Here is a 19,389-nt window from a genome sequence, read left to right on the forward strand (position 1 = left end):
CTGCCCCCTAATTGCCCCCTTACTACAATACTTCAAAATAAACATGAATGAACATCAGAATGTATGTTGAAAGATACAGTAAAACTTACTGAAATGTATCAGGTCTTAATGGCTCAATCAGTGTTTCAACAGGGTGAACGGCACTTCTGCATTCGCTTTGCGACCCTCTATCGGCTATAACTGCACTATGCAAGTTTGCCAGATCGGGTAGCAGATCTGTAGTTCGAATGAGATAGAAGAAACTACAAATTTGACTTGCTTTACGGCAAGCGTTACAATAGCAAAAAAAAATAGCAAGCAATGTCATTATTTTGTTTTTCTTCGTTTCTGATGTCGCAATACATCATACTTTCATAAAATTATGCAACATATTCTATCTTGTCTGTGGACATTGTTATTTCCAAAGCCGGTGCTGGAGAAACAAATAGCGTGCGTGTGGCGCTAGGCTAAACTATTTACGACAGCAGTAATGGACAATTCCGCTTCCAACCTGTAGGGGGACTGCAGAGGAAAAGTGCTTTGGTGTTGCTTTTAAATCATTTTAAATCATCTCGAGTCCCCTTTGAAGCCCTTTAGTGGGCCTTGGTCCCGTGGTTGAGAATCACTGGTTTACAGGGTTTCCCGTTTTACACAATATATACTTTCCCCCATTTTTTATAGTGAATGTACACTTTTCTAGTTCTCCATTGCTCTACTGTAAAACATTTCACTGGCAAGATATTGCTCTTTTAACCATTGTGCCCATTCAAATATTTTTGGTCATGTTGTCCATTTTCGTACACTATACAACTATAACAGTATACATCTATAAATGTCACTGGTACCTCACATATAAATTGAAATCTGTCCCAGCTAATATTTTTGAAAATGCACATCCACTGAAAAAGTCATTGGTGAAAAGTGGTAGAAACCCAGTAAAAAGAGATTATTTAATGAAGCATGCATGCATTGTTTTAGCAGGCTCTGTGTTCATAAACAATCCATTATAAATCCATTAATATAACCATTATATTTTAGCACCACACTGTTTGACATGTAATTCTTTGGTACCCTGTTTTGGGTTTTCAAAATAACCTCTTTCAGGATTAGTGTTCTGCACACACTGTGAAAGTAAATAGTCTAAAACATTACACTTTACATAGCAAGTATATAAGGTATAGCAATGAATTTGCTATCGCAACAATAAAATCAAATAGCTTCATGAGCATATATCTCATTATGGTTGTATGTAGAAAATCACACTTTTTGTTTTGTTTCAAAGTTTTATAATAGTTTCATAGTTGGACATTCAAAACACTTAGGTCTTCAATATCACCAAATTTGGTCTCCACCTTATATATCAAATATACCATAGTGTAGCAGAACTATCACATAATTTAAAAAAGAAAATAAAACATGAGGATGCAAGACGTGAGAAGGACTGGACACAAACACAGGAGGAGATGACAACGGGAAAACAAAGCCAGTTAACCAGTTATATTAGCACTGCAAAAACACTCCACAGATCTCTCTGAATGTTCACTTTGGTTTACATCAAGTCTTTGAATGTGATGACGAAGGTTTGGAAACCAAGTGGAAAAAAACGTGCACTGAAAACCTGTGGCCAGACATTTCACAGAAGACATACGTCACACACAAATACACAACTGAAAGAGTGAACGGACCACATTTAAAGAAGAGCTGAAATAATGTTTCCTTCGGGAAATGGCATGAAATCTCATCCAACGGACACAGTAAACTGAAACATGCCTCTTCTTTCCTCGCAGCGTTCACGTTTGCAGTGCAGTTCAAAGATGGGACGACAAGATGTGAGTGGAAAAGCATTCATTTCTATGGCTCACAAACTATTATCCAGATAAATACAGAAAATCTGTTAGAAATCGAGTTGAAATGTCCACTTGCGTTCTCCTCGTAACGTTCGGGCGAGGAACGGAGAACCGACAGTTTTATTTAGAAAAGCAATCGTGACAGTCGTGCATGTGATTCATAGATAACGCTTGTTAAACGTGTAGTGAATAATGTTTTAGTAATCTCAGTCTAGAGTCACACTACACAAATAAAAGTAGACATCTGCGTCGGTTCCGTTACAAACAGAACCAGACATTTAAAAAAAAAAAGAAAAAAAAAGGGTGCTTAAATTGCTGCAATTTTCTTTCCTATTCCTTCCACTTCTTTTTCCTTAAATCACTACAAGCATCGCAACGGCAAATTAAAAACAAAACGCAAACGAAAGCAAAGAACATACTCTGTAAAGACAAATACAATCATGATTGCATTCCTTTATTTTGCAACAAATTTGCCGCATTAGTGACAAAAACCGAAAAGGAAACCTCGGGCTTGTCGTTCGGCTGGGGCTAAAGGTGTGTGTTTGTGTGTTTCAGTGTGTGGGGGGACGCAAGAGGGCTGTGTTGTAGTGTCAAGTGCTGCCGACTGTTCGTTTGTTCACTCGTCTTCGTCCTCCTCTTCTTCCTCTCCGTCAGAAAGAGTTGGACAAGCGGCAAGCTGCCGATAACCGTCCAGCCACTTCTCGACCATTTGAGTGACGAGCGGGTGGTTCCGCCTCCTCGAGCTCTTCTGCATGGCCACCAGGACCCCCCCCTCCGTCACACAGCAGTCCATCCACTGCCTCAACATGCGCTCCTGCTGCTCCTCTGTCCCCATCTGACGGACGCACACAGTAACCAATCAGAGAGCTTGTCAAGGTATATCAGCAGCTTTTAAACAGGTTCCAAATACAGTGGTGCAGGTATGATGTCACTTTGATGATGTCATGATGGTGACGTTGAAGTCATGGGACCGTGGTGTAGTTCATTTATAGCCTAGCTTTAGCTTTTTACTTCTGGCGACTGCATTTAGGCTTCAGACTTCATAAAAGTTGTGTTCATCTGTGAAAATTATCTTGATGGACACAACATGTAAGTGTCATAAACTTTTGTTGATCACAGAGCTTGTTTTTAGCCATAATCCAAAAGCCTATGGAAAAATCCTATTGGGTTTTTCTGGAGGGAACCAGCGTGATGCTAACTGCCGATTGGCCTACAAAGTGACATCATACCTGCACCACTCTATTTGGAACCTGTTTAAAAGCTGCCGTTGTGATTGGCAGACATCATACCTGCACCACTCTATAAGAGGGCAACAGTCAGGTTACGGAAGTAAAAACGCCATTCATTTTCTCCATAGGGAAACTGATTCTTAACAATGACGACTTATAAACTGTGAGCTACGAGGTTGTTAATCATTGGTATTTGCTTCCATTGAAGCCATCAGCCCACATTATTTCAACTTATTTTTTTAAAATATTGTGTTTAACAGTGGAATTTGTGGTGAAAAATTACATTACCCATGATGCTTAAATTCACATTATTTTATTTAATTCTAATAAAAGTGCTGAATTACCACTCCTACAGGTCACTTTATTTGACGAATTAAAATTGTGGAGTAACGCAGCGCTGTTTCACTTGGGCAAAATTATGATAAATAAATCTTATAAATCAAATAATACATTTGAGTGTTGAAAATTATAACGTTACTCTGTGCGTTCGCTCGGTGGCTGCTGTGAGACACTTGTTGCACATTGCAGAAAGCTAGAACGATATTAGAATATCATATTAATAAAAGCTGGATGACTTGTGTTGCTAAATGGCATGAAATTAACTTTAAAATATATTGTATGGTGGAGAAAATGCTGTATATTGTAACTACAAATAAAGCTCTTTCTGATTATGCCATGTTAGCCACTTGACAGAATAGTGTTGGGCTGGAGGAACAAGGAACAAACATGTGACTCACGGCGAATCCAGAACACGAGATACAAACAATTAGACTAACCGTGTTGAGCTATATAACAACGATTACTTTTCTGCTTATAAAGGTATCCAAACAGCTCACCTGTCGATTGTATTTAGGCTTCAAAATTCATAAAAACAAATGATAATCATGATGAATGTGTCAGAATCATAATCTTTTGTTGGTCACAGAGCTTATTTTCTGCAATAATCCAAAAGCCAATGGAAAAATTGTCTTTTTGTACATACATATCCTATTCAATACTAAATGTACATAGTGGTGATAACAGTCAGTCTATTTTTTTTGCAACAAAAAGAGTATGATGTTGAACTTTTAGCATTTAAAAAAAAAAATTTGGATACTAAAATTAATGGTTTGTTTAACTTCCGAAAAAAATTATACACATCAATCATTAAAAACAAATGACTGAAAATCCAGACGCCGTGTAAACAGGCCATAATACCTCTTAAATATTCCTGATCTAGAGTGTTTTCATGTCAGCGGAGCGGTTCTCACCTCTTGTGCAGACAGAAAATGGATGTGCAACAGCTTTCGCTCGCTGTCAACTAACGGCAGGAAAGTGACAGTGACATCATCGTCTGTGTTCAGGTTGGCGCCCGCACCTCGATTATCGTATCCATCGTTCTCCATGGCAACCAAGGCAGAAAAGTGTCCACGCGTGTAACCCAGGGCGATAGGGCTCTTCCAGCAGAAACTCTGCTCCCATAACAGAGGCAGATACACACCTACAAGAAAACAGCCAAAGCAAACAGTAATTACACAAACCCTGTGTGACTGACCCCAAACACAAACACCGTGTTTGAAGTCAGCCGAGTGTTGACAGCGATATATTGATTGTTTCTGCTGGCAGTTTTGTCATTATAGTAGCAATAACAGCCTGCCAGTGGCTGATATAATAAATCACACAATTCTTGGCCGGCGTAGTCAAACAGCCCACAGAATAATGCTAATGTGCTCACACTAATCATTACTGTGAACACTGATGAAATTAATATAATCCTTAGACATGTGCAGTGACAGGATCTTTATAACTAGAACAACACCACACATCAACCAAGTCAATTATTCAGATGAGATTCGTCCATTTGTAGAGTTTTTAAATTAGTTTAACGCACACACACACTTTTATGTTAGATACTATTTATTACGATTAAACGATTAGACAGCTCTAATTATATATAAATATATATATATATACACAATGTTGGTTATATTTGTTCATGTTTTTGAAAGAAGTATCTTATGCACACAAAAGCTGCTTTTATTTAATAAAAAAAAACAGTAATTTTTTTATTTCAATTTAAAATAACTTTTCTATTTGAATATGTAAATTATTCCTGTGATCAAATCTGAATTTTCAGCATCATTACTCCAGTCTTCAGTGTCACATGATCCCTCAGATATCATTCTAATATGATGATTTGCTGCTCAAGAAACATTTCTGATTATTATTAATATTGAAAACAGTTGTGCTGCTTAATATTTTTATTGAAAACATTTTTCTCCAAAATTTTCAATTTTTCAGAATTCTTTGATAACCAGAAAGTTTAATTATATTGGTCATAAATATGAGAAATAGCTATTGAAAACCGAGCAAACCACATTGTGATATCTACACGCTAGTGTAACGTGCTTAAAGACAGCTCACCCTGAAAGCGTGTGTATCCAAGCGTCTCTCCTCTGAAGCTCTTGTAATATTTCACACCGTACACTATGATGGGCCTCCGAAGGATGTGTGCCAAAACAAACACGTGCGTCTGCTCTAAACTCGCACCCGGCTGCAGGCAGAAGAAACAAGACAGAGAGACAGAGAAAGACTGTAACAACAATAAAATGGGAAAACAACTTATTTGCTTTACTAGGGAAACCTCAATCCTATGTTTCATTATGAAAAATATAAATCAACGTGAAATGCCATTTGCAAATGGGGTGTGCACAAATAGTCAAATATTCCATTTGTAATAATTATTCGAAAAATTTAAAGGCACACTATGCAGTTTCCGTTTTTCTCAAACAGCGCCCCCTAGAGTCGCTGTGGAGTACTTGTATTTAACGTTACTGTCGTAAATACCGCTAACGCAGAGCCGTCTCTGCACTCTTCCGACCACGCTTTCTTCGTTGACTCTGCCATGATTCACGTCTGAAATGCGTGCTAGTGTCTTCCATAGAGGCTGCTTCATATGTTGTTGATATATCTGACGTCGTGCCGTAAAGCGAGATTTGTCGGGGTGCCACCTCTCAAACTTACATTGCATCTCTGGTTTGCCCAGAGATTTCCAGGTACTATCCCGGATTGTATCCAGAAAACATAAAACCACAGCTGTCCAAAGAGTCAATATTCGAGGATGGGCTGCTATAGCCAAACCTTTGCTCACTTGTGCTAATGCCAAATGTTTCAATGGTGCCAACAGTCTAAATCTTAGGCTGTGGACAATGTAAAGCATGTATTGTTCTCTGATGAGTCCACTTTCACTGTCTTTCCCACATCCGTGGGAGTTACGGTGTGGGGAAGCCCTAAATAGGTTTAACACCCGGACTGTTGCTGCCCAGAGTGAAGCACAGGATCAGTGATGGTTTGGGCTGCAATATCATGACATTCCCTACTGTGCTTACCGAACCATTCTGGAGGACCATGTGCACCTAATGGTTCAAACATTGTACCCTGAAGGGGGTGCCGTGCATCAGCATGAATGCACCAATGCACACAGCAAGACTTGTGACAGAATGGTTTGATGAACATGAAAGTGAAGTTGAACATCTCCCATGACCTGCACAGTCACCAGATCTTAATAATTCTGAGCCACTTTGAGGTGTTTTGGAGGAGCGAGTCAAAGAGTCACAGTGACCTGACCGCTGTTCTGGAAGAGGAATGGCTCAAAATCCATCCGGCCACTGTGAAGGACTTCTATCAGTCATTCCCAAGACGAACTGATGCTGTTTGGCCACAAAAGGAGGCCCTACACCATACTAATAAATGATTGTGGTCTAAAACCAGGTGTTTCAGTTTCATTGTCCAACCCCTGTATGTTCTGTATGATAAATGGCGCACGCTGCTTCATTAATGGGTTTTTTCGTTCTCTCTGCTTGAGAATAAATGATTTTGTTCTGTATTTTTTTTGTTTACACACATCGTTTAATGTTTTCAACTAAAAGAAAACCTCAAAATATAATGTAAGCTTGTTGTGTATATTGCCTAATCATAAGCTTGTTCAGAAACTTCATTTAAATAATCTAATTTTTTTTTTAATGATATTTTTGAAAAATGGCCATCCCTGTTTGCAACCCATTTTGTTGTCACTATTTTGAATATCCTTTCTCACTGGGAAATATGCCATGATCCATTAAAAAAAGAAAAAGAAAAAAAAGAACAATTGTTTAGAGCTGGAGTGGGTTTTTACATCTCGATGAAAGCTTACAAAGAAAAACTTTCTGTTCCTAACAGAATAACATCCACTGATGAATCGGTCACATTAAAACCACAAATGTGTATTACCAAAGAAAATAGGGTGAGTGCTGATTTCATGTTGGCTTCAAGCACAATGAAACTGTCCAAAAAGCTGTATGGAAATGACAAACTAATGGAAAAATCCAGCCCTCATCCTCTCGGTGTGGGATGTGTGTCTGTATGTGTGTGTTTCTGCATGAGTCAACTGCAGGTATCTCAGTAGGTGGTGAAATATTAATGTTTTTCCTGAATCTATCAGCAGCAGTAAATCTGGTTGTTTACCTGACTAGCTAATGATAGTATAAACGCCCAGTCCTCCTGCCACTGCTCCTCCCGCAGAGAGAAATGCAAACCAAAGCTCTGGGAATACCAGGATTCCCACTCTTTCCAGCGCGTATAGAACCTGGAATACACACACATTATATCTGTGATGAAATCCACAGATGCAATTACACCGATTGGAATAAACACCATTGCAATTCAACAAGGATTACAACAATGACAAGATTTGTTAAAGGTGCAGTAAGCAATTTCTGAGAAACGCTGTTGAGAGTGGATCAAACCGAGCAGCAAAACACACTTGTAGCCAATCAGAGATAGGGGGTGTGTCCACTCATGATGGGGAGGAAATTGTGAGCCAATCAGCAGTAGGGGCAAGTCCACTCATGATGGAGGAGGAGAGAGTGAGCTAATCAGCAGTAGGGGCGTGTCCACTCATGATGGGGGAGGAGAGAGTGAGCCAATCAGAGGTAGGGGGCGTGTCCACTCATGATGGGGGACGAAATAATGAGCCAATCAGCAGCAGGGGGCGTGTCCACTCATGATGGGGGAGGAGAAAGTGAGCCAGTCAGAGGTAGGGGGCGTGTCCACTCATGATGGGGAGGAAATTGTGAGCCAATCAGCAGTAGGGGCGTGTCCACTCATGATGGGGAGGAAAGAGTGAGCCAATCAGAGGTAGGGGGCGTGTCCACTCATGATGGGGAGGAGAGAGAGTGAGCCAATCAGATGTAGGGTGCGTGTCCACTCATGATGGGGGAGGAAATAATGAGCCAATCAGCAGCAGGGGGCGTCCACTCATGATGGGGGAGGAAATAATGAGCCAATCAGCAGAAGGGGACGTGTCCACTCATGATGGGGAAGGAGAGAAAGTGAGCAAGAGGGAGGAAGTGAGCAAGTGAGGGAGATTTGAAGAATGACTGAGAATATCGCTTTATTTCTCAAGAAACATTATTTTGCTTCGCTTCAGCTATGATGAAGAGACATCCATTTTGGGAGCTGAGAAATAAAGGGAGGGGTGTGTTTGTATGGGTTGATTTCAAATATCAACAGTGTTTACTGCACCTTTAATGTGAACCCAGCCTACTAATTTCCTGTCTTACCAGTGAGAGCAGTCGTGTAAGCTATCGTTGAGGCTCTTTCTCAGGACTGAGTCTTTGTCGTAAATTCCCCATGTGGCCTGTAACACAGAATCCAGAAGGCAATCTCCCGCGGTTCGGTTCCACAGAGCATACAGCCGGCTGTCCAGACGTGTGCCCAGCTCCAGAGACCAGTTAATGATGGGAGACTCCTCTTCCAGCTCTGAACACAGAATACATCATTTTCTCAACCTGTTTCTTTGCACGTCCAGTGATAAATTTCGTTTCTGCTAGCTGCCTGCAGATCTTTAGGGATGCAACAGAAATAGATCAGCTAAGGCATTTTCTAGATCAGTTTCTTCTCAACTGGTGGGACGCAACCCAAAAACAGGATGCAGGTCTTTTTCTGATCTGGGACAATACTAAATGCAAAAAATTAAATTCAACTAACTACGACGTATAATTGTGGATCATTAGGACAGCAAATAGGCTGATTAATAAAAAATAAAAAAAAAGCTTCCCATATCTTTTGATGTTAATGTCTAAAAGGTTGTGCACCCAAACTTTACAATTTCTTGGCACACTGTTAATGTGGTAGAAGCTTGTTAAATTAGATGCCAACGTGGACAGCTTGAGTTACATCTTCAGTAAATATAAACAAAATAATGCATGGTTAAAGAACATATGACCCAAATTGTATTAAATACAGGTTTACTAGCAAACAAGGCCAATGTTGTGCCGACCAGAGTGTACAACAATTGAATTTCAAGACACGGTCCTGAAGTAAAACTAGTTGAGAAGCACTGATCTAGATTTTCTCTTGAACAACACATATTAGACTCAAAAATTGTATTTGTTGCCCATTATTTATTTGGTGCCCGTTTTTAAGGTATAAAATAAATGCAAATGAAAAAAAAAAAATCACTTTACCTTTTTGCACATCTCGATCCAGAACCTCATCGAACAGTTTTTCTTGAACATTTGGGGGAAGGTCTTCAATATCTTTGAAAAAAATAAAAATAAATGTAAATCTTTTTCAGTTACAACCCTACTGTATGTAAAATGGGACATATTGTGGATTTTTATTCCACTTTTAAACATACTTTTAAATAGTTTTCCTTTCAATCAGTGGTGTAAAGTATTTGAGTAAATATAATTAGATAGATAATAGCAACTTTTACTCTACTTGACTACACTAAATAAGCATATGCACTCTTTACACCATTATATTTGTGATGAGTAATGCAATTACTCGATGCATTTTGCCAAAGCCACTTATAATGCATATATACAGCTTATAACATAACACAGCACAACGCCTCCTAAAGCTGTGGTAAGGAGGAGACTATAGGAAGTTTTTTTTAATGGATGTCTCTTAAAACATTAATTTTGATTGATCTAGTTTACACCAAAAAAAATCTGTTTTATAAGAGAAGTCAAGGACAATTGCGCGATAGATATGATTCAGTTCACGGGACTTTATTTTGGGACATAAATTTCTATCGTATCTGCAAACAGTGAATGACTGTCGCACAACTCTGAAAGAAATTCAATCATGTCAAGGCTGTAATGGGATTGGTTATCAAGGCACACTTGATCCAAGTTGCCATTAAGCTTTCTCCAATAGTAGAGCCACGGACCCTCATATCTCCCAATAATTAGACCATTTCTGATTTTGCATGGCACCCAACTTTTACAAAAGAAGGTGGGCATTGAAGGTACAATATCTTGTGCGTTTTGCCCTTACTCACACAAACTTGTCAACAAGGCTACTTGCACAAATATGAGTGCATTAGCAGGTAGTTGCTGAATCGCAGGTGTTTCATATATGAGACGAGGACAAGACTGCAGTCGAAACCAGAGTCCAGTGCAAGCAGACTTGGACTATTTAATTTTACGTAACATTATTTTATTCATCCATCATACTGAAGAGCCCTTTTGAAGGGTATTGGTTTACTTATGCCCTTTTTGAGCACTTGAGCTAAACTGAGAATGAGTGTTTGTAGACATCGACCTTGATTTATTGCAATATTGGAATGTTCAGTTTTATTTTTAGAAAATAAACATGTTATTGCTCTCCTCACAAATCAATCGTTTCTTGTTTTTCCCTGGCATGTGTCTTAGATGTGGAGCACTAGTGCATCTCTGAGCCTACATTCAGTACAAGCAAAATAATTAGTACAGTTAAAATAAGATACTCTAAGGCTTTTACTCAAGTCGTATTGGAATTAATGACTTGTAAATTGTAATGGAGCCATTTTCATCTTTAACTGTTCGTTATTTTTTCTAATGTTACATAAGGGGAATGTCCTTAAAGCAATAGATCACTTAAAAATCAGTTGTTTCAAAACTATGAATTTCTTTCTTCTGCTGAACACAAAGGAAGATATTTTGAAGAATCTCGATAATCAGACAGTTGATGGACCCCATTGACTTCCATAGTAGGAAAAAAAATACGGTGTCCATCAACTGTTTGGTTACCGACATTCTTCAAAATATCTTCTTTTGTGTTCAGCAGAAGAAAGAAATTCATACAGGTTTGAAACAACTTGAGGGTGAGTAAATGATAATATCAGTATTAATAAGTTTTTATACTTATATTTCATTATACTTTTATTTACTACAGCATATGATTAATTTAATAATTTCATTATACATTGATTTATTTAGCTTAGTCTGTTAAATCCATCCATAGTGCACAATAAAATTGTGATATTTTTGGTAGCAAGAATGATTGTAGTGTTTTTTTTAAGTGTAAAAATAAAAATCGTCCCACTCTAAATAGGTCTCTGTGACCCATGTGGTCTGAAAGCGTGAGATCCCAGGGCGGGAGGTTTGTGAGTGATCACCTGCTGGTAATGTGAAGGTGACGAGGTCAGTGAAGAAGTAACAGGGGAATTCTCCTTTACGCCTGTGAAGTGCTGCCGCCACCTCTCTGCGGATCTGTTCTGTCAACTCAGGACACACCAGAGCCGGTATACACTTTGCCGTCTGCTGAGACACCTGGAATACATTTGCAAAGAAACAATCATTTCGTGAGACTAATTCTGTTCTGCCCTCCCTTGACCCACCACATACGCATGTAAAACTCTGACCTCCGTGAGCAGCACCGCGAGCATGTCCTGTCTTTGGAAACGGATGGCCAGATGCACCAGCGTGAAACCAGCGTCGAACGCAGACGGGCGGTTGAGAATCCGCACCTCGTCTGAGGTCAGCTGACGTGCGATATCGCCGCTTGATGACTTGTACGCCTCCACAGCGGCCAGATCTCCCTCGACTACACCTGATGAAAGTGTGCGTTACATATGAGCGAGTTGATTTCCGCTTTCACAACTCTTTCATGTTCAATTCCCATCAGATCTATAGGAGCAATAGGAATTTCCCAGAAGACAATGATGATGCTTTAGAGAGCAATGATTTCATACTTTGATGCAAGAGAGCAGACAGACATAGCAGAGTCCACGAGAGAGAGAAAAAGTCAGCTTGTATCAAACCAGTGATGATAATCAAGGTTTGATACCAGCTGATATCAAAAGATTCAGCTTTTAATTTCCACTTCACACCACAGTTAAGCCACACTTCAAAAAATCCGTAACACTTTACATTACGCTCTCAGTTGTTAACACTAGTAAACATCAACTAATGAACAATGCTTCTAGACCAGAGCATTAATTAAAGGAATAGTTCAATTAAAAATACAAATTTTGTAGTAATTTATTCAACCTGTATGAATTTCTGTCTTCTGCTGAACACAAATGAAGATATTTTGAAGAATTTCGGTAACCAAACAGTTGATGGACCTTATTGACTTCCATAGTATTGGACTTCCATAGTCAATGGTGTCCATCAACTGTTTGGTTACCGACATTCTTCAAAATATCTTCTTTTGTGTTCAGCAGAAGACAGAAATTCATACAGGTTTGAAACAACTTGAGGGTGAGTAAATTATGACAAAATTTTCATTTTGAAGTGAACTATTCCTTTAATCTTAGTCAATGTTAATTTTTAACATTTACTACTTTTTAAAATCAAAAGTTGTATCTGTTAATGCACTAACATGGACAATGGACAATCATATTTGTATTAACTGACATTATTAACAGATTGATAAATGCTGTAAAAACATACTACTCATTATTAGTTGTCAGCTAATGCATTAATGTTAAAGTTAGATCTTATTGTAAAAGTGTTACCATATCTAAAAAATAAATAAATAATAATAATCACCAAAACACCAGCTGATTAAAAGACATTGATCAAGATAGTAAGTGAAGAGAAAAGATCCTGCAGCATTTGAGTGCTGATCCAGACACTCAATCTAACGCAATGACTTTCAGACACTTTTAAAATGTGGCTAAATACATTTTGGGGAAACTGTATCTGCCACTAATGGGGCTCATCTCTCACCAGCGCAGGCGTTCAGGAAGAGCCAGTCGCTTCTCCTCATCCTGTTCCGGATCTGTTTGAGTTTTTTAAAGTCTGCCTCCTGCTCGTTATCGCTGCCCACCGCTCCCGACGCCAGCTCGATCTTCACCTCCGCTTGCCCTTTACACATAGGGGGAGAGAGTTTCCTCTGCCTGCCCCGGAGACCCCCGCTCCCCCCGCCTCCCCCCGCTGTCCTTACGTTATCCCGCTCCTGCTCGTTTACTATCGACGGGGACGTGGCGCTCTCCGCCTCCGAATCTTGTTGGGGCGGCTCGGGCGTGCTGCTGGGTTTAGGGTGGTCGCACACCACACACCTGAGACTCTTTGGCCAATTCTCGTAGGTGCAAACCGAGCACGGCCAACGCTGCGCGTGCATGTTGAGCCGATTCCGGTCGTTGTACTCCTCGCAGGGGTCCGAGGTGACCGGGGAGGGTCTGGAGCCCGAGTCTGAGGTCTGGGGGGCTTCCGACGGACTGAGCGGACCCTGTTTCGAGCCCTGCTGCCTCTGACTGAGGCACTGCGTGCAGCGGATGGCGCGAGGCCAGTTCAGGTAGGTGCACATGCGGCAGGACCATTTGCTGCTGGTCTCGGGAAGCTCATCTGCGATCCGTACCCGGGGTCGGGCGCTGGAGTCGGGGCAGATGAGCAGAGTGGAGCCCCCCTGGGTGGTGCAGAGCTGGGGGTCCAGGCTGGAGCTGCTCTTGAAGGGTTCCTCGGTGATGATGGGCGCGTTGTGCCTTTGGGCCCGACACATGGTGCATTTGATGGCGGACGGCCAGTTCTCGTAGGTGCAGTACTCGCAGCTCCACTTCAAGCCAAAATCTGTCATCCTCGCTCGCGCCGGTCACACCAGCTGATCGCCCCCCCTCCCTCCCCTCCGCCCGCCGGTCCTCCGTTCTTCACCTGCTTTCACTCGCTCACAGTCACAGCGCCTCCAGCTTCTCCTGCAATAATCACAGACAAGCAAATTTTAGTTCTTGCTGGGAAACGAACTATGCTGATCGACAATAATAGGAAAAGATTTGATATACATTATATGCTGCTGGTATATAATGCTATATATATATATTTGAGGTCAGTATTTTTAAAGGAACTAATAATTTTTATTCAGCAAGGATGCATTCAATTTATCAAATGTAACAGTGAATACTTTTACTTTGTTACATAAAAATTCTATTCCAATTCTATATTCAAAATATTAAGCAGCACAACTGTTTCCAGAGCTGATGATAATAATACAAAATGGTTCTTGAGCAGCAAATCAGCATATAAGAATGATTTCTGAAGGATCATGTGACACTGAAGACTGGAGGAAATTCAGCTTTGTCATTGCATTGCTTTAAATAGAAAATAGTTATTTTAAATTGTAATAATATTTCACATTTTATTTTAATTTTTTACTATACTTTTAAGATAAATGCAGCCTTGGTGAGATTTAAAAAAACAAACAAAAAAACAACGTACCGACCCCAAACTTTAGTTAGAATACTATTTGGTTTGTCCCACTTTTGATATAATTTGATTTAATCCACAAGTTTAGAATAAAAAACCTGAATTGAAAATGTTCCAAGAGCATCTTGTGCTCCAATAGACCTTTTGAACAGATGAGTTACATGGTCGATGTCACAAATTTGATTACATTTGATTAGTGACCTAGAAATAGTGCAGGATATTTCAACATTTAACCTTTCTTTATTATACATTTGTCAAAATCATGAATCCCAGGATTTCAATGTTGTGTTAAATTTTTGGACCCCACTATAATACAGTTGTTATCAATTAAATACGATGTTTTTATTCCCTAAAGTACTAGGTAAAGATGTTACCATGCAGTAACTTTTTGCATTTGTCCTAAAATATCCTTTTTTTACCGACTATTATAAGCTACCATGCACTTGATTTAAATAAAAGTATATCAGCATAAATCATGATGACATGCGTGACAGTATGTACATTCTGTGCTTTTCTCCATGTCTCTTTATATAGTAACAGACAGAAATCTGTCTTTTGTCTTTTCAATCACACGTGTTTCCCTCTATGTGAGCGACCTTAATCTTTCCATTTGCTGCTGTAATAAAAACCGGCACAATACATTTATTCTGAAAGGCTTTTTAGACCGGTAAGTTGTTCAGGACTATTCCTGACAGTCCAAACAGGTGGACTACGACAGAGATGAATCCAGCTCACTGGGGCAAGCGGTCACATCCTTTGACCTACATTCCTACACTCTCATTTGGTTATTGGACTAGATTTTGGTTATTAACATTTGTTTAAAAAAAGGGAAAAAAAATATTTTCATGACGACCTAGATTTCCCTACAAATTTGTCCTATGGTGGTAACATGGTACAGTGATGTTATGAAGATGGTAATAATGTGGTACTGAATAATTCACATATACAGTACCGGTCAAAAGTTTGGAAACATTACTATTTTTACTGTTTTTGAAAGAAGTCTCTTATGCTCATCAAGCCTGAATTTATTTGATCAAAAATACAGAAAAAAACTGTAATATTGTGAAATATTATTACAATTTAAAATAATGATTTTCTATTTTAATATACTTTAAAAATGTAATTTATTCCTGCGATGCAAAGCAGAATTTTCAGCATCATTACTCCAGTCTTTAGTGTCACATGATCCTTCAGAAATCATTCTAATATGCTGATTTATTATCAATGTTGGAAACAGTTGTGCTGCTTAAATATTTTTTGATACTTTTTTCAGGATTCATTGCCGAATAAAAAGTTAAAATAGAACAACGTTTATTTAAAATATAAATCTTTTGTAACAATATAAATCTTTACTATCACTTTTGATCAATTTAACATATCCTGGCTAAACACATTTATTTTTAAATAAATGCTGTTCTTTTTTAACTTGTTATTTATACGGTTATTGGGGTGTAACAATATATCGTGTCACAATATATCGCAATACAAAAATGCAACAATATGAATCGTGAATAGTGACAATATGTATCGTGAATAGTGACAATATGTATCGTGAATAGTTCACCCAAAATAAAAATTACTATGTGAGAAATAATTAAAGTTTTCAGAGTTTTAGTGTCAGTACTACATTAAAATATTATATATAATGTTGAATATAATGTATAATAATGCAATAGGGGAATATCTGTGTAAAAAAGTGGCCTACATTATTTTAAATGTATCTAGTCAGTGACAGAGAAACATATTCGTCTAAAATAACTGTTTTTTCAGCTTCAGAATCATGAATATTTTTATTCTGGTGTCTCTATTGTCCTGTGCTTTGGGGTTTCCAGCACCAAGTCCAAGAATATTAATTTATACACACAATGTAATATCAAATTTATCAGTTTAATAAACAGTAAATTTTTGGTTAACCTTTTATCATATGTCTTGGAGTATCGCAAAAATATCATATCGTGAGTTCAGTATTGTGATATGTATCGAATCGTGACATGAGGGTATCGTTACACCCCTAACGGTTATAAAAAATATTTAAGCAGCACAACTGTTTCCAACATCGATGATAAACCAGCATATTAGAAGAATGATTTCTGAAGGATCATGTGACACTGAAGACTGGAGTAAAGATGCTGAAAATTCAGCTTTGCATCACAGGAATAAACTATATTTTAAAGTATATTAAAATAGAAAAGCATTTATTTAAATTTTAATAATATTTCACACTATTACTGTTTTTTTCTGTATTTTTGATCAAATAAATGCAGGCTCGATGGGCACAAGAGACTTCTTTCAAAAACATTGAAAATAGTAATTTTCCAAACTTTTGACCGGTAACGTTACTAAGTTATGCCACAGATTTTACATGGAAGTCAAAGAAAACATGGCTATTACCATGGCACGTCTATGAAAACATGGTATTATCATCATACATCAAGTACAACAACTATGGTAATTTTATATTACATTTAGCTCTACTTTTCATGCCCCACATTTGATCAAAAACAAACATTTAAATGTTCACAACAGTAGGACTAGTAACGTTAGCCTGTAGGTTCAAGGTTTTCGAAGGGTCAGAATCTGTCAGACTGGACAGTGAGCTGTCAAAATGCTAGACGCAATACTGAAACTGTACAAATACTGTCTAGATAGGACTATATCACATACCTCTTGTTGTTACACGACAGGAAAAATCTGGCTATAACGGTGAGAGGATTTTTTTTTCTCTAACGGGCGATATAAAAGCATTTCCGCCACTACAATGTATCAAGTTCAAATGTATACAGCTCAAATGTATCCGTAGAAACTCTGCGCTGATGCTTGTAAACACTCTCGGCTCGCTTCGGAATTCCACACCGAGGTGTCGATTTTCCCCGAACTACAACAACACCATAAAAAAAGCTCTAGTGTTGGTATCGGTACTGTAAATAAACACATACTGTACAGCTGACTTCTACTCAGACTGTAGGCTAAACTGTCCGTTGACATTTTCACTTCCTTAAAAATAAATCACCATAAAATAAATAATTAAATATGTCTGTAGCCTAAACTATAGCTACCCGAGCATTAGGAAACTAAAAAAAATAATATCCATGAATTTACCCTGTTGCATATATACTGTTACTGTGATTTCTCCCCTCCCACAGAAATATAAAGGCCCTTACCTGTCTTTGCACTCCACACTTCAGTTTGCAAACACTGCCGTTCCCGAGTTCGCCCTTCTGCAAACCGAACGACTGTCCTACCGAAACCCAATCCGATCGGGTCCAAATCCAGCTCAGCACCGACAATCTACCGCGACAGCAGAGCGATTCTGCGTCCGAACACCCATGTTATTCCTCTCCCTTCCTCTGAAACCCCGAACACCACCGCGATCTTCGGATCAAAGCGGCTTTTAAAGGGTTTTCAACACCGGAATTCCCATATCTGTTGCCGATGTTACCAATACTAACTGGCTTTAATGGCGGCGGCACAGGAGCGGGGGGTAAACCAAAATAAACCTACTCCGGAGATACTGGTAGGAGGGATATCACCTGGATCAGCGGGCACATATGATTGGCTCTCGCTCCGTAAACACCGTGGAAACCAATGAGGGCGCATTTCTTTCGTTAAAGGGCTTCACGGCATACTTCCTTCATAAGCAATAACAACCAGGAAACTGTTGCTCTTTGTCCGCCATGTTGGCTCTAAGAATACCATGGGTGGAATATTAGGTTTCACTCTGGATTGGAGCCAAAATGGAGTGTGTTTCGTGTGTTCGGCTCCACTGCCAAGGCCAGTGGGATGATGTCATCGTTTCAGAAAGATCTACCGCAGCATCATCTGCAGTGACATAAGGGCAGTTTGTCAATGAAAACAAAAATAAAAGAGTTGACTACATAGCTCCAGGGCCGTTAGATTGTTCTGCGTGAAGCTCTTTTATGTTAAAACAATAAATGTCGGGCACAGTTTTAGCTGAACAGTTAGTTCCATTTACTCATTTATTTAGTAGATGCTTTTGTACATTATCAATGTATTCGTTTTATGAAGGAAAGACTGTTAGCTTTAGAACACAAAATACAATAGTATAATTTATTCCTACATTTTGAATATCTTCTGATTATTTGTGTCTATAACATTTCTTTAGAGTACATTATGTCTCTTATTAGTTAGGGTTAGGTTAGTCATAATCAGTTACCCCCCCAACCCCCCCCCCCCCCCCCCCAAGCTGATTATTATGTTTAAATTTTAGAAGAAAATTTCTATACAATAATAATCTATTCTATAAATCTAAAAAAATCAACAGTGTTGCATCAGTAGTAAAGCGTAACTTTGTCGCCATCCAGTGGTTTCAATAAACTACTGCAACACGAATCAAAATTCATGCCAGAATCAAAAGCGAGAAAAAAAATGAGATGTATTATAATTATATTTTTATTACATATGATATATAAATATATATTTACACAATATATATATATATAGTTATATTAATATATATTATAAGATATTTACATTGTAACATTATTTCCATAACTATTAAATATATTTCCCCTCCAAACTTTCCTTACAATGACAATTACTTTTTATTTTATGTCATAATCTTCTTCTCTCTTAACGCGTCGGTCACGTGACCCGCGAGAACCAATGGCGTTTGTCGTCAATGTCAAACTTCTAGTGGCGCGTCTCGACTCCCAACTTTTTACAGTCTATGCTCCCAACCGGTCCCAAAGACAGCAAAGGCAGACTGGAAGACGTTCTCAGCGGAAAACGATTTCCTTTGAATTCTTATTTTTTCCTCCTTGCGTTAATGTTCTAAAGTGTGGCTAGAATGCGAAGTTGAGAAACGCCAAAAATGTAGACGACAAGTCACGTGAGAGGAGGCAGTGCCTCCACGTCTCTGTGATTGGCTGGTGTTTGCATTTA

At 38.8% G+C, this 19,389-nt stretch overlaps 1 protein-coding gene across 1 annotated transcript; it reads right to left on the reverse strand.

Moving 5' to 3' along the window:
* Nucleotides 1-904: 904 nt before the first annotated feature.
* On the reverse strand, nt 905-18,009 carry zranb1b (zinc finger, RAN-binding domain containing 1b). Its single transcript, XM_084097667.1, has 10 exons — nt 17,649-18,009; nt 13,018-13,979; nt 11,706-11,893; nt 11,460-11,613; nt 9,541-9,612; nt 8,635-8,833; nt 7,538-7,658; nt 5,459-5,588; nt 4,306-4,535; nt 905-2,661 (listed from the first exon to the last, which is right to left on the reverse strand). The coding sequence occupies exons 2-10, from the start codon at nt 13,862-13,864 to the stop codon at nt 2,443-2,445; spliced, it is 2,160 nt and encodes a 719-aa protein (XP_083953793.1). The 5' UTR covers nt 13,865-13,979; nt 17,649-18,009; the 3' UTR covers nt 905-2,442.
* Nucleotides 18,010-19,389: the final 1,380 nt, after the last annotated feature.

This window comes from Abramis brama (genome assembly GCF_963993115.1).
Source record: "Abramis brama genome assembly, chromosome: 21".
NCBI lineage: Eukaryota > Metazoa > Chordata > Actinopteri > Cypriniformes > Leuciscidae > Abramis > Abramis brama.